Below are 22,671 nucleotides of genomic sequence, written 5' to 3'. Positions count from 1 at the left end.
GTAAATTAAAGTTGGAAAAACTGGCAAAAAAAAAAAAAAAAAGCCATCAAGCCATGAAAGCAGCCATTTTGGAAATGGCTACCAAAAGCCGGGTAGTGACTGCAGAGCATGGATAAATCCACCAGGGGGCAGATGACAAGTACCAAATTGTATACAAGAGGTTTTTCAGGTAGAGGCCTCAGAAACTCATTCAGCAAATATGATACATTTGGCATTATAGAGTTCAGAAAAGGACGTGAATACTTCCTCACGACTGACCATGGTTAATAGTATGTGTATGCATAATGTACTGTAAGCTTTGGAAAAAGGACACCAAAACCATGGAAACAAAATCAAAAATATGACCAAATATTCAAGCAGCAAAAAATGAAAATAACATTTCATATACATATGACAATTAACAGCTGTTAAAATATGTATGTAGTCATATATTCCATTAACACAGTCAATGAACAGTAGACTCAGTATTTACGATATTTTCAGCAGGTCAGTGAAAGCAGCATTTGGCACATCTAGTTTGTTGTCAGGGATGAGCACATCTATATAGCTACAAGTGGCTGATGTTTAGCTGTTTTTTATCGTCAGTGTTATGCCGATTTAAGAAATATAATATAAAAATAAGAATTATTGGATGTGCTACCTTTGACAGTAGTATAGATGAAGTGTTTTAAACATGAGGAGACCCCCGAAGCTACTTCAATATCGTTGAGCTAACTGCTGGCAGCTGTTTCTTCGGTTCAATATCCAATATCCAATAATTTAAAAGGTACGTTACAGATGTTATTTATATATATATATTTCTTAGCAGAACCAAATTCACAGCAAAACACTGACATACAAATATTGTGTGTGCTTTACTTATAAAAAGTAATTTAAATATTTAGCGGCACTTTTAGGCCTCGAGCCAAGCCTCGGTCTATAGTGTGGCTGTGTATCCGCCAAAACGGTTACATCAAGCCGTGATTCTTAGGTGAAGTAGCCGCTATAGCAAACTTTTACTTATGTGAAAGTTAAACACCATTACATAGGTATTGTGAATTATTTGGAATGAAATGTCTCAGGTAAAGGTTATATCGAGTGGAAAATCAATACAGTAAGTTAAGAAAGTAGCCTGTTGAATTATAGATTCTTGCAGATGTGATGCTAGCGCTAGCCGTTAACATTTATTTTTACAGTTATGTTGCTCCGCAATCGCTGTGCTGTAAATTTAACTCAAAGTAAAAGCACATTATGTCGGCACCCAAAATGTGATTTTTGGCTCTCTTCTTTCCACGTAGTGTTAGTATTCATGTCATAACTGCACCCACCACTCAGGCTCATATGCTAATGTCGCCTAGCTTGCAGGTTAGCTCTCCTGTCAGTTCTACTAAATGTGTCTCTTCCTCCAGGGCTTCGTTACAGACATGCACCCATCATCCCGACAGGACTATGTGTCTATAAGCTTTACTGGACACGAAAGTGGAAGCTACAACAACAGTAAGCAGTGGAGAAGACAGTCCTGCTGGAGGGTAAGTGGGAAGGCATTTCTTCTCCTGTCGACACAGTCCTCTGGTTCCCGTTCTGACAAGGACACTTCTCCCGATGTCCAACTTTTCCCAGAGCTAGCTTTATTTTGATATTGCTCCTATAGTGGGACTGAAGACTGCAAGCTCCCTTTCTTTCAGCTGTGAGGTGTTCAGCTAGTGTTGGTGGATGCTCTTTTCAGTAGTTCTTAAATCAACTATCCAAATATTGTTGTGAAAAGGCTTTATTTTTATTTGAGGCTTTAAGTTCTCATTCAATCTTTTAAACAAAAGTGTAAATGAGATGATTCGTATTTTAACACATTACTGTGATCCCTTGAACACAAGCTATTTTGTATTAGGGATACCTCGATCCAATTTATTTATTTATTTTTTTGCCCCCGATCTGATACTGATCTTTTAATATTGAGTATCGGCTGGTCTGAGCCCTGATCTGATCTTAAATACACAAAATATCCTCCCCTGGAGATTCATTTAGGCTTTAATTATTCCGTGTGACTGTAATAAGTTCATTAAATAGGGCTGCCAAAGCTAATGCAGTGTCGAGAGTTTGCTTTTTTTAATGACAGAACTGCACACAGTTTAATTAAAAACATGACCATATTATAGCAGGGGTTGTGTGTTGTTTTAATTTTTTGGGGGGAATTTATGAGGTAAAACTCCATTAAGGTAAGACCACACCTGCTGGGTAGGTGGTTAATGTGACCAGGACTCATTGTGTGTTCACACTACCAAAGGAGTGAGGTCCCAGACCACCTCCAGACGTGGTCTGGGATCAAATCATTTACATGCATTCTAGGTGTGTTCACACATGTACTTAAAGCTGGCCACTTGTAGTCAGATTGCCCAGGATGGATGTTAATGCAAGGTCTGAATGGGGATGTGCTTACATTACATATAAATGTGCTTATTGGCCTGTTATGACACTTAATATTTTAGGCATGAAAATAGGCTCCATGGAAGCATACATACTGCTGGGAGGTTTTGCTGGATTTGGACAATATTTGTGCTCCTGCTGTTTACTGGAAGTCTTCTGGACACTGTGCTGTTTATCAGACAAAGGCAGAACATACATTATTTATTATGTTTAAAGCATTGTAGCAACATTGGACCACAAAATCAATTCAGGTGAGACCTGTCAGTCAAGTTACAGAGGTTAAAGTTAAAAAACTTTGTTCTTCTTCCTTTATCCTCTGTGTCTTCAGAAATGGAAGCAACTATCCAGGCTGCAGCGGAGCCTCATTCTCTTCATCCTCGTCCTCCTGTTCATTTGTGGAATAGCTTCCTTTCCTACGGTTACTGAACACCTCAGAGGTAAGGCTAGTTATATATTAAACATTCTAAATGATATTTCAGGAGTCTGAGCTGCTGGCAGGATGGCAGCATCTCCTGACCTCTTAGCTAATAGCTAGTATCCATTCTGAACCCATACCTACTCAGAAAATATGCATTCAGTGGCAAAATAAGTATTGACATTGACATTAGCACAGTTTTTCCTACTGGGAAAAACAAATGGCAAGTTTAACTGTTATGGAATAAACAGTTTGATGCTAAACAACATTTCTACTGCATTGGTAGGCCAAAGCTGTATAACGTTACAGGTGGTGTTGCTATTTGATATCTGTTGTTATGCAGTTCAAACCAGTTGCAATAGCTGTATGTAATATGAGTAGCAAACAAAGGTCATATCACAAATAAACCAGGCCCTCTGAACTTGTCTGGATGATTCATAATTCATCTTCAGTGCAGCTTTTGACTGGACAGTTGGTAGTTTTGTTATGGCCATTTCCTTGCTGCTATGATTTTTGGTATAAATGGTGTTACCTTGACTGGAGAACTGGACTGGAACAGGTATTGCAAGTATGATAGGGGACAGCTCTCTTGTAATACTGTATACTGTGCAATAGTTCATGTTTTGTATGTCACTCTTAAGAGTGTTTAAGGTTCAATAACGACAAGTTGGCTTGCACCTACAGTATCTCAAACATTTGTTTGACTGGGGTCTAACCCATAGCCAATATTCATCAAGACAACCTGTTACTCTTGAATTATCTCAGTGTAATACCTTAGTACCAAATCAGTTTTTGTGTGTTGAGGCCTTACAGATGGAGTGAAAGAGACGGACGATAACAGCTTCCTGAAGCCCTTCATACCTCCGGTGCTGCCTGAGGCTGTTCAGCAGGGCCAACCACCGCTGCCAGAACAACCCTCCCAGGTTTCTTATCCCCTTATCTTCTTATATATTTATTTTTTTGTGTGTTTGCATGCATAGATCAATTGCAACTTGCCTATGACTGTATCGTCTAAAAGTCTAAAACTTTCCAAATGATTTGTCAAGTAGTGAGGAGACTGTATGATAGATACTGCATTTAATGTTGGAGTTGGGCTGCATTTATCATACATCGTGACCGTAATCTAGTCTATAAGCAGGCAACGCATATTTTGATTTTGAAAACTGAAAGATGTCAGTACTGGACGAGTGAAATTAGTACCAAATCAGTTGACTTCACATGTATGGTCTGGTATTTCTCTTATAGCTGATTGTTCATGAACTCTGATCATAAAAATCATAAACGCAGATTTTCTTATATACGTGTATTAATATATTAAGAACATGAAATCCTAAATGATTTCTTGCTTGTGTAACCCTTTTTCCACAGCGAAAATTATCTAATAAGAGAGGACCACCCCTCCTTCAGAATCATCTTCAGAGGAAAATAAATGCTTCAGATACAGTCATTGAAGACAAGGCAGCTGGCAGCAAGAAGGAAGGGAAGGAGGAGGAAGGAGTGATCAGGTGAGACTTCAGTTTTTAAAATTCATTCCATTGAAATAGTTGACTTTTGTTGGCACTTGATCCCTCTTGATGCCTGCAGCTAAAGGTCATATACTTGAACAAGAGCTCATGGAAAAATTGGGTTTTTAATGATTTATTTAACAAAGGTATTAATAGATATAATAATTTGTGGATAAAGTAAGTACCTCCTTGGCAAGTTATTCTTGCCTCTTTAGCAGAAATAACTTCCTGTAGACATTTTTGCACAATTGTCTACCAGTGTCTGACACTGGTTCACTGAAATGTTTTATTTTATTGCTTGTTGTGTTCATCAAAAGAATGTGCTGGGGACTCCAGTCTGGGCTTTGGCTAGGCCTCTCCGTAACATTCCCGTTTTGATTTTGCACCATTTCTAGTTGGATTAGCTATAATTATTCTGGTGAAGAATCCACTTCTGGTTCAGCTTTCAGACAGACGGCCTCACATTGTCTTTAAGCATTCTCTGTTATAGGGCTGGGTGTTGCTGTTGTCCAGATATGATTTGATTCTATATCAGTACATTTACAGATACTTTAGTTTTGAAACAATTTTCCTTAAAAATATTTTTATCAGTGCTTTTACAGATTTATGGTATTACCACGATTACCTCTAGTTTCACATCTGACATATGGTTTTGCTTTTGTGCAGCTCTTCTCTGTCATACTTTTCACTATTATTACCTTGAGGGGATCGAATGTTACTTTTTTTTACATTACTTTTTGACGTGACAGTAAATCTTATCATTTATTTACTTCAGCTGGCGTGGGGCCGTGATTGATAATGACCAGGCCACAGAAGATACCAGGGTTAAGGAGAAGAAGGATGATTCCCCTGCCAACCAGCAAGTCAAACCCTCAAATGATTCAGGTATCTGCTGTTTTATTTACTACTTCCTTTACTGATAATAAAAAGTTGATTTTCCTTTTTTTTTAGCAGAATAACATCAGTTTCTTAGAAGTGTGACTGTGATGTGACCATGAAAAACAATTAAAACTTTAGTTAGTCGAAAGTTTCTGTCACTTTTTTCTTAATCACCCTTTTTACTCATGAATAGCTAATAAACGGTCATTTTGTGTGTATCGTGTGTTCCAGACGCCAGCTGGTTGGAGGAAGTGCGGGTTTCTTTCAGACATGCATGGAAGGGCTACAAAGACTTTGCTTGGGGTTACGACGAGCTCAGGCCCGTCTCTAAGTCATATAGCGAGTGGTTTGGCCTGGGTTTGACACTTATTGACGCCCTCGATACCATGTGGATCCTTGGGCTTAAAGAAGGTATACAGACCATTATGTCTTTTAACTTTTAACTTTTGCCTCTTTACTAAATGATTATTGAGTTCAAGCCTATAGCTATACTAAAAGTGTAAGTAGGTGGCATACACATACTTCAAATACTGATCGTTTATGCTGCTTGTAAGATTACTCTGAGAAGCTGGGAGACTGCAGTGGAGGGCGTAACTGGGGCATAAAGCAATGTTGAAATGTATAAAATCCAAAGAAATTTCTCAAACTTCTCTTACAGCTCAGCTTTGAACCACGACTAAAAGACAGATAATGTTTGCAGATTTTTAGTCGCATATATATTTTTAGTTGCAAGGGATAGCCTGGAAGCTAGCACAACTTCCCTGACCCACAAAATATTGGTGACAGAAAGCTGGTCTGGAGTCTCTCTGTTGGGACCAGATTATGCTCCGGCAAAGATCTGCAGAGCCAATCTAATTGTTTGGGCGGGCTTTATGCAGTGATGGACAGAAGAGTAAGAGCAACATAGCTATACATATAATTTGAGCACTGTGCAGTTAAATTAGCGTTCAACAAAATAAATGACTGATTGGTTGTTGGGTCCAATTTGCATACAAAGGTGTTTTTTCTCTGTACCGGTTGAACCCCACAACGAAATCCAAATGGTGTGTTACCTTGTTATGATATGTTAGGGTATGCACCAAGCATTGTAATCTCATAAAAAGATGGAAAATATTGTGCAGTAATTTCAAATTGTTGTAACAAACTGCAGAATTTGAAGAAGCAAAGGCGTGGGTGACTACCGAGCTCACGTTCAACAAAAATGTAGATGTCAACCTGTTTGAAAGCACCATTCGCATACTGGGAGGCCTTCTGAGCACCTACCATCTGACTGGAGACGCCGTCTTCCTTGAAAAAGCTGTGAGTTGCCACAGTTGTGCTCGTTTGAGAACCTGAACTTCACTTTTAGATCCTCTGTGAGTAGTTTGGAGGACCTCATGATTCTAGAAAATACAGTTGGGTCCAAACAAACCTAAACTACAAACAGAAATAACAGAATAACAGATCACATCACGTGTGGACATATAGAAACAATCAATTGAAATTATTTTGTTGTAAGAATGTTACCTTTGCAAAGCCAATCACAGTGTAATCCCACAAACATTCACATGAGCAAACATTGCCTCTAATATTTGGGCTATAAATCACAAGTTAAAGTGTTTAACTGTCACTAGTAGAAGAAAGACAATACAGACCTTTGCCAAAAGCAACAACACTTGTCAAGCCACCTCAGTGCCCGACCTTCATACATGCATACCCTTCTATCAAACTTTAAAAAACAAATTAAGTCATTCCCGGTCGACTTTCGTTTGTGGTTTTCGGTTCCTTTAATCTGCCAACACCTGCTTTCTTTCTCCACAGATAGACATAGGCTCCAGGCTAATGCCCGCATTCAACACACCATCTAAGATCCCCTACTCTGATGTGAACATTGGGAAAGGTACAGCCCACCCTCCTCGCTGGACCTCAGATAGCACTGTAGCCGAAGTCACAAGCATCCAGCTGGAGTTCAGGGAGTTGAGCCGCCTCACCCAGGAGTCACGGTACCAGGTGACCACTGTCATAACATAAAACTGTAGCAGTTCTAATCAGCGCTGAGCGATACCACTTCCCATCTGCAGGCACCTTTTTAAGATTCAGCAGTTTGTGGAAACTGTTTATACTTATATTACCAAAGTATTTGTTTTTAGGGATGTGCCCATCTAGTTCTTTTGCCCCTCAATCCGATACCGATCTTTTAATATTGAGTATCAACCGATTCGATCTTAAATAAACCCAGTTTCCTCTCCTGGAGATTCCTAAAGTCTTTTTTTCATTGTATAGATGTGACTGGATTCAGTCCAATAAATAGAGCTGTCAAAGTTAATGTAGTGTGGAAAGGGTAGCTCGTACCTTGGCTCTAGTAAACTTGTGTTCTCTGCTCCAGAAACTAAAAAATTCTATAAAAATAAAAATATATATACATATATATATCTGTCTACTACCACCTTATCAAACATTCACACAGAACAATTCACAAAATACTGTCTGACATCATTTTCTTCTTCTGCTCGGATTTTTGGCAGCTTTGCAGCTATGATACTAGCCAGCCGTCATTAAACAGAAGAGAAATTTAACACTACAGGGATGTGGTTTTGGTTCATTAGAAACCTAAAATACACTATATTACCAAAAGTATTCGCTCACCCATTCAAATGATCAGAATCAGGTGTTCTAATCACTTGGCCTGGCCCCAGGTGTATAAATTCAAGCACTCAGGCATGCAGACTGTGAAACAAGACATTTGTGAAAGAATGGGGCGCTCTCAGGAGCTCAGTGAATTCCAGCGTGGAACTGTCATAGGATGCCACTTGTGCAACAAATCCAGTCGTGAAATTTCCTCGCTCCTAAATATTCCACAGTCAACTGTCAGCTCTATTATAACAAAATGGAAGCGTTTGGGAAAAACAGCAACTCAGCCACGAAGTGGTAGGCCACGTAAAGTGACGGAGAGGGGTCAGCGGATGCTGAAGCGCATAGTGCAAAGAGGTCGCCGACTTTCTGCACAGTCAATTGCTACAGAGCTACAAACTTCATGTGACCTTCAGATTAGCCCAAGTACAGTACGCAGAGAGCTTCATGGAATGGGTTTCCATGGCCGAGCAGCTGCAGCCAAGCCACACATCACCAAGTGCAATGCAAGGCGTCGGATGCAATGGTGTAAAGCACGCCGCCACTGGCCTCTAGAGCAGTGGAGACGCGTTCTCTGGAGTGATGAATCACGCTTTACCATCTGGCAATCTGATGGACGAGTCTGGGTTTGGAGGTTGCCAGGAGAACGGTACATTTCAGATTGCATTGTGCCAACTGTGAAATTTGGTGGAGGAGGAATTATGGTATGGGGTTGTTTTTCAGGAGCTGGGCTTGGCCCCTTAGTTCCAGTGAAAGGAACATTGAATGCTTCAGGATACCAAAACATTTTGGACAATTCCATGCTCCCAACCTTGTGGGAACAGTTTGGAGCGGGCCCCTTCCTCTTCCAACATGACTGTGCACCAGTGCACAAAGCAAGGTCCATAAAGACGTGGATGACAGAGTCTGGTGTGGATGAACTTGACTGGCCTGCACAGAGTCCTGACCTGAACCCGATAGAACACCTTTGGGATGAATTAGAGCGGAGACTGAGAGCCAGGCCTTCTCGACCAACATCAGTGTGTGACCTCACCAATGCGCTTTTGGAAGAATGGTCAAAAATTCCTATAAACACTCTCCTCAACCTTGTGGACAGTCTTCCCAGAAGAGTTGAAGCTGTAATAGCTGCAAAAGGTGGACCGACATCATATTGAATTCTATGAGTTAGGAATGGGATGGCACTTCAGTTCATAGAATGAGTAAAGGCAGGTGAGCGAATACTTTTGGTAATATAGTGTAAATAAACACACAAGATCATACTTTGGCCTGACACTGTTCCAGTCATTTTAAAAATACCTAGATCAACTCCAGTAGTGATCAGGACATCCCTTATTGTTCTAGTTCAATATAAAAAGTACCGAAAGTGATGACAAAGGTAAATCACCAATGAGCCAAGTGTGACTTTTAAGGTGAAAGGGTTTGAGGTTGGCAAAAGTCGTTACTAATCTCACATCTGTCCTTCAGGCTGCGGTGTCAGAGGTCATGAAACTCGTCCACGACCTGGATGGCAAGCTTGATGGTCTTGTGCCCATGTTCATCAACACAAACAACGGACAGTTCACCCATCAAGGCATCTACACGCTGGGAGCCAGAGCAGATAGCTATTACGAATACTTGCTGAAGCAGTGGATCCAAGGAGGCAAGAAGGAGGACCAGTGAGTCAGACTTAAGACGCATAGTGTTCATTCAACGTTTAAGATTTTGAAATTAATGCATGTGTGACAACTCCTAGCTTTGTCAAGGAGCATGTGATCCGACGTGCAAGGCTCTAACGTGATTCCTTCACTCTACCATCTGTGGTCTTGATTTATTTCCCCATTTGTTTTTAACCTTTATAAATGAGTATATGTGTGTGTGATTTAGACTCTTGGAGGACTATCTGCAGGCAATAGAAGGCGTAAAGAAGAACCTATTGCAGAAGTCTTCACCTAATGGCCTCACCTTTGTTGGAGAGATCTCACATGGACAGTTCAGCCCTAAAATGGTCAGTAATACTTAAAAACTTTGTCAGAGTTGCTGATCATTATTTTTTAATAACAGCTGTGCACCTTCTCTCACCTTGTCCAATACAAATTGTCTGTGTTACTTGTCTTGAGGGTTAGGGTTGGAGTTGACAGTCTGCAGATAAATTCTTAAACATTGTAGACTTGACAGAAAAGAAATTGAAATGTCAGCATAAACCTGACAAAAAAAGCTAATAATTATTTTTTCAGTCGATGTATCTATTGATTCCTTTTCAGGACCATCTGGTGTGTTTCCTGCCTGGCACTCTGGCCCTCGGTGCTTACAACGGCTTACCTGCTGATCACATGGACCTGGCCAAACAGCTGATGGAGACCTGCTACCAGATGTATGCCCAGATGGAGACAGGCCTCAGTCCAGAAATCGTACACTTCAACATGCATCAAGGCAGCATCCGGGACATTGACGTAAAGGTAGGAAGAAACAGTCAAGGCTAGGGAGGAGGGGGTAGGTTAAGTAAATGTTAACTTGGACGTGACTCTCAAATTACTGTCTGTGACTGCTTTCTAATCTTGATTCTAGCTCGCTGACAGACACAACCTCCTCCGACCAGAGACTGTAGAGAGTCTCTTCTACCTGTATAGGTTCACAAAGGATCACAAGTACCGGGAGTGGGGTTGGGAGATTCTCCAGAACTTCAACAAATATACCAAGGTCAGTTAAATACAGGCTGGTTTACGCTGGTCTGTCTGAAGCAGAATCATACATTTAGGATCAGTGTCTTGAGTGGACTTCTGTAAAATCATCAAATGCAGGTTGGTTGATTGGTTCATCCTTTAAAGTTATTTCACTGTCAGTATCTAGTACACCAGCTTGCTTCTGTGCCGCTGCCATTTTGTAAATTCAACCCAAATGTGCTCAGATGTGTTTGCACTAGTGAGACGTCTGACACTTGTTGCTACATGTCGGTCATGATGTGTGGCAGGAAAGTGGAGCAGGCGTGAACTGTTCAAGCGACTACGTCACTGGCAACGCTGGCTGAGTTGTAGCTTTTGACGCTGGTAGTGTGGACACATTACTCTTCTTTCCGTCGGTGCATAAAGGCTGCCCAAACAATTGGACTGGCCTGGCAGATCTTTTGGACAAGACCAACTTTCCGCCACTAAAGATTTATATGTGGAGAAGTTGGTCTGGCTCCCAGGCTAGATCTATTGTCTCATGCACTGCTCTCTAGGTGTTTTTATGAGCTGGTGTTGCATAGCCACATATGAGAGTACATGAAAGAAGGTATGGAAGGAAAATCGATGTGTATTTAGATGTTCTGTGTTTTCTTGTATCCTTGATGGTAGTTATTATCTTAGGTTTTATTAGACAATCCATTTTCTATTCTAACACTGAGTGCATGCCTGTGTGTTTCCCTTCAGGTTTCTTCTGGTGGCTACACCTCTATCAACAACGTGCGTGACCCAGAGTATCCGAGCCCCCGTGACAAAATGGAGAGCTTCTTCCTGGGAGAGACCCTGAAGTATTTGTATCTGCTCTTCTCAGACGACCCCAACCTCATCAGCCTGGACAAGTATGTCTTCAACACCGAGGCTCATCCCCTGCCCATCTGGCCTTCCACCGTGTGACTCACGCACGCTTCAGCAATGCACCACAAGAAACCTCTCAGGGTCGGTCTAACACCAAGATGATTCCTTTGTCTTCAGTGTCCGTGTCGGAACGTTGTCAAAAACGCAACTCTGAACACGGACCACATATGGAAAAAGCCTCAGATGTGCACTATTCACTCAGTTCACTTCTGTTTGTGGCCAAGCCTTTTTTATTTAATCGACTGCTCGTTTTGGTTTCATGAACTTCTGGTGACAGTGCTGATGCTGGAGAAGCTTGGGAAGGTTTCAGTCCTCTCAGAAACCCAGATATGAGGACGAGTGTCTGCCAGGACAGATTCAGGGGTGTTGAAAGTCATATGACTGAAGTAAGAATTTTGATGTCAGAGAAGATTTCCTAAAAGACCCCTACAGTCTTATTTTTTACCTGCACATTATGCTATATTCTTCAGATTGGACATCTTTGTAAAACAGCATTTAACACCTTGTGAATGAAGCCAGTAATGGAGTATCTGCCCTGGAGCTCTGACCCCAGTGCTGACGGGCTGGTTGCCTTCGTAGCAAAACATTCCCTGACAGCAGCTGTCTGAACTGGAACCAATCCCACCTGCGGCCTGACCACTCCTGCTGTGAAGAAGCCAATTCCTCCTTACGTTATGTAAAACGCAGTCATCAAGGGCTCTGGCTGAACCTGTCCTCAGATGCCCTCCTCCTGCCACCGGAGCCTCCTGGCAGTGCACAATCAAGTCCATGTGTTTACTGCCCCGTGCTGCATTCATGTCACACAGGAAATGTGACCTTTTTATCACGTTGATAATCATCCCACTCAGTCACGAGAGGGCGTGTTCTCACTGCAGTGCGATTTATGGGAGACAGGCCAGTCAAGTGCTGCTGCAGAGGCTCCGTGTACTTTTTGGTATTTCAAGTTTGGAGTTTATTTGATTTTCAAATTAAAAAGCAAAAACAAAAAAATGCAAAACACGTAAATTCATCTTTCGAAAAACTATTGGTTACTTAATTCATGTATACCTGGAAGTTTTTGTAGGTGCAGAAGGACGGATGATCAGATAGCAGCAACAAACCAAGCTGTTTGCTTTAAACCTTCCAACTTTTCCTAACTGCGTCTTCCATCGTGACATAAATGCAGCACCTTTTCTACTTAGGATCATGTGACCTTGTTTCTCATTCCAGTTGTTGCCAAGCAGCATATTCTCTTCCCAACTGTGAAGTGTTTCCTTCCTGGGGTACAGCCGTGGGTCTTTAGTGTCTGTAATTGTTTTGTGTTTTGTTTGGACTGAGCAGCTGCTATTTTCACTGAGTGTCATTCGTCTTGATGAGGTGTAAAGAATACTGGGATTTTAATATAAATGTAGTGTAATATATTGCTTTGTAGTGTATATTTAAAGTTGGATTTACAAGGTCAGTGAGTGGTGCAGTTAGTTTAGTTTTTGCAATAGCAGCAGCTTGAGAAGAAACAGCAGTCATTCCTGTAAATAACCATGTTTCTACCATCATAGTTGTTGATTTTAAGAAACATCTGACTTTGTATCGAGCCCAAACTCATCTTGTATGTTTTCCTTTGTGTCGTCTCAGGTGAGAACTTTAATGTTGCTTCAGACAACAGTTAAAAGACAGCAGTCTGTTAAAGTCCATGCAAGCTAGTCTTTACATGTGCATACTGTATGTTGCCGATTTGCTACAGAATGTGGTCAGTGTGATCACTGCAGATTATTTTTACAGTGAAATAATGATTGATATTTTTCCAGCAGGCCCTCAAAGCAGTCAGAAGGGTTTACACAATGCTTATCTGTACCATTGTATTTTAATCCTGCCTTCAAGTGCTCTATGATCTCTCCCTGGATGTATTTCTGCGTAATTCCTGAGCCAAAGACATACTGTAGAACGGACCCTGCTGTTGGAATGTCTTTCTTTCCAGGGCTTGAGGAGTTTGTCACTGTGGAATCATAAACAGCCATTTTATACCATATTAGATTTTTAGTCAAATGATTGTTGCTATGGAGTGGAACGGGTGCTTGTAATACGTGTTCAAATGGTATGAAAGTACATTTGCACGCATATATATGTGTGTGTGTGTTCTGTGTCCGTAAACCCACATTTCTCATTATGTTTTATTTCCTGATGCAATTTCAGACACAAAGTTTTTATCATGTTATGCCCCTTAAATGTCCATTAGTAAGGGTAGGACCCATCTATCACTCTCCCCTGTGGGCCTGAAAGACGGCTGTAGAAACGTTCTTTTCTCACTAGGAGAACAGCTGTGGTTTTCTTGAATTGGTCCTTAACGAGTTCTACCAGCTTTTATGTTTTGCAGCAGAAATAAGAAGAGAAATACTCAAACTGTTGATGCAGAAGCTCAGTATCTTCCTAACAGCCACAGTGTTAACTTTTTACCATTAACGCCCAGTGCACCTGACTCCACTCGTTTTCTTTACAGTTGTCTATAAGGTCCACAGGTCCATGCATTTCTTTTTTTTTTTGTATTTTATGTTATTTATCTCAAACTTTCCCAAGAACAAAAAAAACAGTTCGATGTCACCTTGTGTATAGTAAATGCTGGAGCCGCTTTAATTTTTTTAAAACCTGTTTGAATTAAAGAGAATTTATTGAACACAAACATCACATTTTCATTGATTGGTTAAACAAGCAGTTTGTTCTAACCTGAGGTTTTGAATCAGCTGGCAGCATGAGCAGCCAAGTACACTGCACAGAGGGGAGTTCAAATGAACAAGGTGCAGGGGTGTGTCAAATGAGGCTGCAGAGCTTCAGTAATTATATGTGATGTGTCACAAAGTGAATGAATGTCTGATTTTTCTGCAAATACTGCAGTAACATGTCAAGCACTGATCTGCACCATCTGATCAAAAACAGTAGTAACACTGAACTGGTTGAAGTTGATTGAGATTCATTACGTGAACACTTTGATTACAGGTGTACTACTCACACCCACTGTGGACAATCATCATTATGTAGAATGAAACGAGGAAGTGCAGGTGAAGTCCAGTATTTTCCATCCCGACTCTGGACCTATGTTTAAAGTGATTCTGAATTCTCCTTCTCACACCTATGCACAGAAACAACTTCTGATTTGATCATGTCAGTCCTCCAACAAACTCCAAACCAGTGCTTTAAAGTGACTTTCGTAATCTGCTCCTCTCCATCTTCACCCACTGTGCGATGAGCCGTGCTTCTTCCTTCCTGGCGTTGATCACCGACACTGGATCATCATCGTTAGATCCTCTGGATAAAAGAGATTTTTAAAAATCATGTTAGATTTCACTTGGTGAGGTTAAAGTGAAGGTCAGGAATGACTCTGAAGGGCAGAGGGCTCTCAGTACCTCAGGTCTAAATGATGGGCCCCTCCAGAGATGTTGATGGCTACCAGCGATGAACTCAAGGACTTTCGCACCTGAGCAGCAGAGAAGTGATAAAGTCAGACTGAGAGCAGAGACTCTTACTGCCACATAGACAGCTTACTGAAATGTACTCCTCTGGTAGAAAAACTCACCCCTCCGTTGGCCCATGGGTCTAGGTCTCCATTGGAGAAAATAATGTTGCTGGCTGTGGAGAGGGCTGAAGAAACAAAAGTTTATTAGTACACGAACTTTATGAGCTCACTTGATACCCACTATGCTGTCCTATGATGAAAACTTTGACTACTGGCTTTATCCATCCTCAATCTCCAGGCATCAACTTTATGTGGACAGTAGAAGCCATGGCTGCTCATCAAAATTGAAGCCAAAGCATGTGGAGCTCCCCCTGGTGGCTGGTTGCAGTATAGGTCATAAGCTCCACCCCATCCACATTAGTGGATGGGACTTGACCAAACTAAACACTAAAATACAAGTCAAATGCATTTTTTTAAAATATAGTTTCTGTCATTATAGGTAGTTAATATAATGTTGGTGTATGTTCAAGTGTCCATTTTTAGTTTTAGTTCACCAACTGTCAATGTTGTCGCCATCATGGTGATTGACAGTGGCCATTGACAACCGCAAGCACTGCATTTGACTGCCATAATTATACTGTGTATCTAATACAAGAATAAGAGCAATGAATCAAATAATCCTCTGGGTTCTACTCACTCACATAGTATTTGCATTAAAAACCACGATTCACTAAGTTTTGATAGGCCAGGTTGATCAAGATGCATATTTATCTGAGCTCTAAGGCAATTAAAAAGAAAATATTGTGCATGGCACTTGATAATCCACTGCATAAAATCCCTTTACTTTTCCATTTCTGAATCCCAGAGATGTTTCAGTCTGCTGAGTCTTATTGGTATTCAGTGCTCACCGTCACCCCAGAATTGGATTCTGAGCCAGTCTGGTCGTGGAACCACAGCCCAGCGTTTGGAGCAGTAAAGCTCACGGTCTTTCTCAGTGAAGGCCATGGGAGGAAACATGTCCGTCACGTTGTTGCTCTCGTAGCACAGATCGATCTCTGTGCATGCCTGCAAGAACATAGAAGCAGGAGGGAACTGTGAGAACCACACATGGAAAAAGAAAAAAAGAGCAAACTCAGAGAACATTCATTCATCTTCTGTAACCGCTTGTCCTGTGAAGGGACAAGGTCACCAGTCTATCGCAGGGCTAACACAGAGAGACACAACCATTCACACGGAACCTTCTTGCTATCTATGGGCATTAATACAGAGTATAGAAACTTTGGCGTTGCATACTTGGTTGCTCAGACATGACAAGGTCGATACAATAACTGCTGCACGGGATCTTCACCAGTCAAAGATTTAAGGGAGAGTAGTAGAGAAATTAAGCCTCAACTAGAGTTTGCCCAAAGGCATGCGGGAGACTTAAAGGTCAACTGGATGAAGGTTCTTTGGTCCGATGAGACCAAAACGAAGCTTTTTTTGCCACCAGACTAGATACAGACATCACTGCAGCGCACTTTTGTAGCTTTCAGAACATCCATCCACAAGACTTACAGTTTCCTTGAGTTCCTATCAATGGTCAGTGTAGAAAACTGCACACTACGCTGTGTGTTGGTTGATGTTTCAGTACCTGATAGTCCCAGGCCAGGCTGTCAAAGCCCAGTCCGCATCCAGTGGGGTCAGCACACTCCAAATACAGACTGTACAGGTCAAAGCAGGTCAGCACCCCAGTAGAGTTGTACACAATGCCTGCAGGTTAGAGAAGCTTATTTAATGTCAAAGTATGGGGAAGAAGAAAACAAAAAAACTTTGGTGCTTTGTTAGAAATGTTTTATGCACAAGCAGAGCTGAAACAATGACAGAAAATGCCCAACAATTAATAGGTACAGTAATTATTTGTGTATTGAAACATGTACTGAATAGTTTTACAGTGTACTTTGAATTAAGTAAACAACCTGCAGCCATGATGCCAACATAGACAATATTTCCTGTATAAACTCTTTGGTATTGTATTTTTTTTAAAGTATAAACAAGCGACCGAAACATTGGCTGTATTAAGCTGGCCACTGTCCTCTGACGTCTGCTTACTTGAAATACTCCCGATCAAAAAATGAAAAGCTTGCTTCCAAACTCAACTCTACAAACTGATGTACCGTATATCATCTCAGTGTGAAATACCTGCAGTGTCCCTGAGGTTAGCCACCAGGTCAGATCCCCTCAGCATGGTTTCACAGGCCACCTGAAAAAAAAGCATGAAATGTAACTGACAGCTTCTGTCCATTATGATTATCTGAAACCTAGGTACAAACTATTATAGTAGTTAATTATTTTACATCATATCAATCTAAACATATTAGGAATATTTATCATATTTTATGTCAATATATACTTATATTAAAACAATAATAGTGGCATATGCAAAGGTTTGATAAAAGGAAGATGAGTGTGTGGAACTGGATATTGTAATTCATCAATGGAGATTTTTTTTCACAGTGGTTTTAAACTGCTGGTTTGTGTGCATACTGCATCTGTGACTACACAAAAAGCAAGCTTTGTTGTTCTTCAGAATAGTCATTATACACTCACCGGCCACCGGAGGAATTGAATTTTAGGAAATAGTCAAATGAAAAATGGAGCATCAGCAGTGAGAGTGGGCCCTGGCATTTATTGCTGTTCTGTAGTCAGTAGTCTGCATATGATCTACGTATATGTTCAGTTTGATAAAGCATCTATGTGTAGAAAATGTTTACGCATAAATGATGAGAAGACGCACTGCTGCGGATGCGCACTGTTCCAAAGATGCATTAGGTAAACCAGCTGGTCATGTAATTATAAGGCAGTCTTATAGGCCTGTGCCTAACATCTGTTCAGGCTGCAAATGAACTGCTCCGGGGAGCAAATGCAATCTGGATGAGACCACCCTCTCTGACCAAGCTCAGTTCGCTTCATTTGTTCCGGAACAGAGTGCAATTGCTGTGTTCACACCAGAACAAACAAACCAACCTGAGGGTTAAATGCTCCGGGTTTCGACCTGGATGTGGAAGCCTAAAACCCTAAAATAACTGACAATGCTGTTGATTTAACTGTTTTCATTGTGGAGGATGTGGTTTGTGGTACTACTGAAGTGTATTGTGTTATAACAACACGTTTCAATTAATTTATTTAGTGGGCTAAGGCTAAATTAAATTAAATAATTAAATTACATACGGTTCAACAGCACAAACTACATCCTCTAAAATGATCACCCAGTTGAATTACCATCTCTCTGTTCATGTTTCAACAAGAACTAAACATTAGGAACAGTTAAGATGAAGTTTAGATTTACTGTTATATTAGAATACATTCGTTTTCACTAGTGTGTGTGTATATCTGATATTGTTACTTGATAGTATTATGAAATAATATCAATATGTCAGCATGTGAACCTTGACAGGGTTAGCGGGCATGTTGCCCATGAAGTGAGTGCTGTAAGGGTAGTCCAGCATGGCCATCAGAGTGAAGGCGTTCCTCAGCAGGCCGTTCAGCTGGTGGATGTCCTGAGCAGATGACGGAGGCTTGCACAGAGCAAATCCTGACTGGATGCGACTGTAATCTGGTCAAAACACAGCCAGGGGATTGGGTTTCAGCTTTTACTCTACGTTACTTTTCCACCTACAGTTTAATAGTGCAACACCTCCATGGTCAGAAATTATTCATATTAAACAAAAATTAGTTTTAGACTTTATCACACAGGCTTACCTGCACGTTCAGCCAGTTCTTTGAGCTGATGGAAGGCTCCTCTCACTGCATCTCTACATTCAAGGGCGACATTCTCAAAATCCTGAAAATGAGACACAGATGTTGTTATTTAACTTGCACATGTGTGGGTTTACATGTAGGGATCACATTTACCCAGTGTTTGCAAAATTTAATTCCCAAAAAAGTCAAGGTAAGTAAGTTATTCAACGCTATTTCTGCGAAATAAGCTTGAACCAGTTGTTGGATACAAATTATTGTGTTTGTGTGTTATCAGACCTATTTTCCGCCACAAAATATTTATGGGAGGGTTGTGTCACCACTGGCAATTGATTAAGCAAGGATCTGCTGGGCCAATCAAATTGTTTGGGCGGGCTTTATGTGGTGATGGACAGAAGAGTAACAATGACGTAGTCTTACACGTCATCTATACATCGTGGAGTTGAATTGGCTATGAAACATGGCTATGATTGGTTGCAGGACTATCCCGTTGCATTCAGAAGAATTTTTTTCTCATAATGAAATCCAAATAGCGTGTTACCAGTCTGGCTACACTAGGCAGGAACGTCAGGACCAGTTAATACAGAAAACCAGCACATGTCACAGTCTCCACCTACTTTTTCTTGTCTCTGTATATAAATTGTACTGAAAATCACAAGTTGGACAACAATAAAAAGAAAAGAATCAATGCACTTACAGCTGTAACGTCTCGGAAAAACTGCTTGGAGTCTCCCAGCCCAGCGGTAGACAGGATGGGGGCGCTGGCTGCAAGAGCTCCAGCCACGATGTTTGGATACTTGAGTCTCATATAGACAGAGAGCATTCCACCATAACTGCAGGAGGAGATGAGAAAGGAGAAAAGTCTAAGGTCCAGAATTTAGACATAAGACTGAGAATTTGTATTATTTATCTGAAAAGGAATCACGTTATATTAACTCTCACTCCCTAAAAATAAGAAAAACTGGGTTTGTGATAATTTGCCAAACTATAACCAATTTTCTGGAAGGAAAGGAAAACTTATCACTGACTAGACTGCAGAGGAGTGAAAACATAGTAAAAGAGCGACTCAGGTCACCTTCTGAAAGCAAATGCTAAAGAACACCTAAATAATGAATTTCAAACTCTCAGAGACCATTTCACTAAAACAAACAAACAAACCAATATTTTTTACAGATACCTTAAACTAAGATTCTACTACAACCAAGAAATCAAAACAAAAAACACCAGAGAGGATCATATACCCCTCATCCAGATATAGACAGCAACTAAACGTTTCCAGTAACTGCTGATCTGTCGTCTACAGCAGCCCATTCTTCAGAACAGAACCGCACCGCTTCAGTTCTGAGATGTTGGTGGCTTTCCTCACAGGAACTGCTTGCCTCAGGTCCTGCTGCAACATTTCTATTGGATGAAGGCCATAACTTTGACTTGGCCATTCCTAAACATTAATTTTTTTTCTTTTTTAACCATTCTTTTGTAGAACAACTTGTGTTCTTGGGCTTGTTGTCTTCCTGCATGATCCAGTTTCTCTAGATTCAGCTCCCGGATTTCATTTTAGAATTTGCCCGTATAATTCAGAATCCATTTGCCTATGAGTAGCGAGCCGTCCAGGACCAAACGCAGCAAAACAGGCCCAAACAAGGACACTGCCACCCCCATGTTTTAAGTGGCACAGTATTCACATCCTATGCCATGTTCGGTAATTGAAAGCTATTGTTTTCTTGTACTACCTTAGAAAATATAAATTCAAAAAAAAAGAATTAAAAAAAACTAAACTTACTTAACTTACTTTCTAAAATTGCCGCAGTAATGTTATCATTAAACACTATTCCTTTTACAGGTGCACGAAAAAAGTCAGACACACAATCTGCTACCAGAGCTGAAATAAAAACTTCTGAAGAGGTCACACAAGGAGAAGACACTAAAAGCAGAGTAAGACAGGTGGACCCTACCTTCCACCAAATACGATGACGGGGCAGTCGGCAGCTGCCAGCTGTTGTTTCAGCTCAGTGATCATGACAGCGTAGTCGGCGAGGGCCTGCTCCACCGTCAGGAGGCTGACCTGAGGGATCTGGAAGGAGTCTTTGCCAAATGGAAGAGATTTGCCGTAGTATCTCTGCAGCAGAGAGAGATAGAGAGAGATAGAGACAGAAACTAAGTCCAAACTAATTCAGACAGGGTCAAAGCTGCTGCTGTGCATCCCAGATCTAGTACTTGGGAAGTAGTTCAGATCTCAAGGTATGTACTGGCGCATACAGTGCTACTAAAAACCTCAGGGAAATAACCAGAGGCACAGCCATGAAGAGCTTTAATAGTGACCAATAAGAATTTAAAATCAGTTCTAAAACATATTGGGAGCCTATAGAGACTGATAAAACCAGAGTGATATGATCTCTTTTCCTGGTTCTTTTCCAGTTTGACAGCTGCATTATGTACCATCTCATGTCAGGAGATTTTAACAGCACTTTGGTGAACTGTTGTTGCTTATAAATGTGCATTATAAATAAAACTGACAGATTATTCACTTATCCTGTCAGTAACTGGTATGTTCCCATCTGATTGGTTGACAACATTTATATCATAGAATACACTATTTTTTCATGTTTCACATTGGTTTTAACTCATGCTCCTGTGCTTCTGTCACCTACAGCCTCCAATTTTCTGTTCATTATTTTTCTTTTCTATTTTTCTTAACGTTAAACATGGGGCACAATTTAGAGGGATGTGGGGAGTGAACATCAGCTGACTGTCTGAGTCAAACTCATCCATTTCCCCATTTCTCCCAGGCCAAATGAGAAGCAGATTCATCAGCCGTAACTTGTATTTGACCGCTCTGTTTCTGTTTCGTGATCGTTTCCTTACATGTTCAGCAAATATGACCAGTGCCTTCTGCTGAGCAGCTAACTCTGTGATGAATCCAGAGTTCATGGCGAACTCCCAGATGTCTCCCTCATTGCCGGTGTAGAAGAACACGGGGCCGTAGCCTTTCTTCCAGTACTCGTCTGGAGTGAGAGGACGGGAAAATGGAACCATGTGTGAATCATTTACTGCTACAATTTGCTCATTTGAGAAGAAGGAAATGATCTTACCTGTGATCAGGTAACGCTGACTGAACGTCCCATTCCCCATGGTGTTAAAGTTGAAGTGGTCCAAAGTCTGAGTGAAGTATTTCTCTGTGAACTGGGGACCTGCCTTGAATCCATGATGTTTTCCTGCCTGGAAAAATGGATCAAATGAACAGCACATGCTATGCTGACTGATCTTTATTCACAACGCTTCGAAGTAACAGAAACTACCAATTGTAGATCAACTTGCTGACTGAAAACCACAAACAGAATGCAAATTAAATTCCGGGTTTAAAGGAAATGTCACTTATCAATTCGGTTTGCACCCATTCAGCATTAAACAATGTGTATTTTTTAAGACTTACACCTACACACATAGAGGAAATATTCAGTTTATTTTAGCTGGACCACCCATTGGTAGTAGTAGTACAGACATAGTTACGTTTTTTTCAAAGCGGAAATGACATTTTAAGAACCAATACACATAGTGAAGCAAAACCTTACCTGGGAAGTGTTCGGCAGACCGTGCAGCACGTCGGCACTAAACACTGTCAATGTTATCGCGAAAAAAGCTAATATCTTGCTCATGTTTCAGGCATAAAGTTACCGAATCGACTGCAGTCTGATTACAATTCTTCACTGCGCATGCGCTAAGCCGCATGTGTCACATGACTTATGTTGTGATCTATGGTGCGTTTAAGTGCGACTCATGAGGACTGTTCAGTAGAAGGTAGAATAGGCAGTAGAAGCGGAAACATTGTTGACTAATTTGTGAAAGAACTTTAAAAAGCATACAAAAATACAATAACGTTTACTGAAAAACGCAACCACATATACTATATATCACTGACTAAATACATTTTTTTTAATTGTTTTTTTAAAATTTTGTGATTTACTTAGCATAGCATCTGTGCCTGTATTGGTATTTATGTCTCAGTAAAGATTTTATACACTATAGCTGCAAATTATTATTATAAAATAATTAAAAAACAACTACAACTAATTATTGTAATTATTGTTATTCCTTCTTATGGACAACTCAACGTCTTCCATCCCTGCCTTTAAATTCTCCTGGCAGTTTACC

General features: G+C 40.7%; 2 protein-coding genes across 2 annotated transcripts; one reads left to right on the top strand and one right to left on the bottom strand.

The window, feature by feature from the left end:
* Positions 1–240: 240 nt before the first annotated feature.
* Positions 241–11,402, top strand: man1b1b (mannosidase, alpha, class 1B, member 1b; the record flags this gene model as incomplete). Its single annotated transcript, XM_084551286.1, has 14 exons — positions 241–766; positions 1,389–1,508; positions 2,729–2,837; positions 3,620–3,738; positions 4,184–4,320; positions 5,096–5,205; positions 5,431–5,610; positions 6,350–6,498; positions 7,000–7,188; positions 9,274–9,464; positions 9,673–9,793; positions 10,050–10,244; positions 10,354–10,485; positions 11,196–11,402. Exons 2-14 carry the CDS (start codon positions 1,404–1,406, stop codon positions 11,400–11,402), a joined length of 1,944 nt encoding a protein of 647 aa, XP_084407412.1. The 5' UTR covers positions 241–766; positions 1,389–1,403.
* A 3,097-nt stretch (positions 11,403–14,499) lies between these two features.
* dpp7 (dipeptidyl-peptidase 7) lies at positions 14,500–22,381 on the bottom strand. Its single transcript, XM_084551288.1, has 13 exons — positions 22,092–22,381; positions 21,612–21,738; positions 21,385–21,524; positions 20,475–20,638; positions 19,220–19,355; positions 18,526–18,607; positions 18,213–18,379; positions 16,966–17,026; positions 16,418–16,536; positions 15,696–15,852; positions 14,908–14,972; positions 14,738–14,808; positions 14,500–14,639 (listed from the first exon to the last, which is right to left on the bottom strand). Exons 1-13 carry the CDS (start codon positions 22,173–22,175, stop codon positions 14,528–14,530), a joined length of 1,485 nt encoding a protein of 494 aa, XP_084407414.1. The 5' UTR covers positions 22,176–22,381; the 3' UTR covers positions 14,500–14,527.
* Between the last annotated feature and the right edge of the window lie 290 nt (positions 22,382–22,671).

The sequence above is a fragment of the Chelon labrosus genome, assembly GCF_963514085.1.
Source record: "Chelon labrosus genome assembly, chromosome: 9".
Taxonomy (NCBI): domain Eukaryota; kingdom Metazoa; phylum Chordata; class Actinopteri; order Mugiliformes; family Mugilidae; genus Chelon; species Chelon labrosus.
The sequence above is the reverse complement of the archived record's forward strand: the minus strand, read 5'-3'. Positions and strand labels throughout refer to the sequence as shown.

Coding starts and splice junctions, on each gene's coding strand:
- dpp7 (XM_084551288.1), bottom strand. CDS start 22,175: ATGAGCAAGATATTAGCTTTTTTCGCGATAACATTGACAGTGTTTAGT. Junction 17,027..18,212: donor TGCCCGCTAACCCTGTCAAG/GTTCACATGCTG, acceptor CTTTTTTTTCAG/GTGGCCTGTGAAACCATGCT. Junction 14,640..14,737: donor GCCCATCATTTAGACCTGAG/GTACTGAGAGCC, acceptor TCTTTTATCCAG/AGGATCTAACGATGATGATC.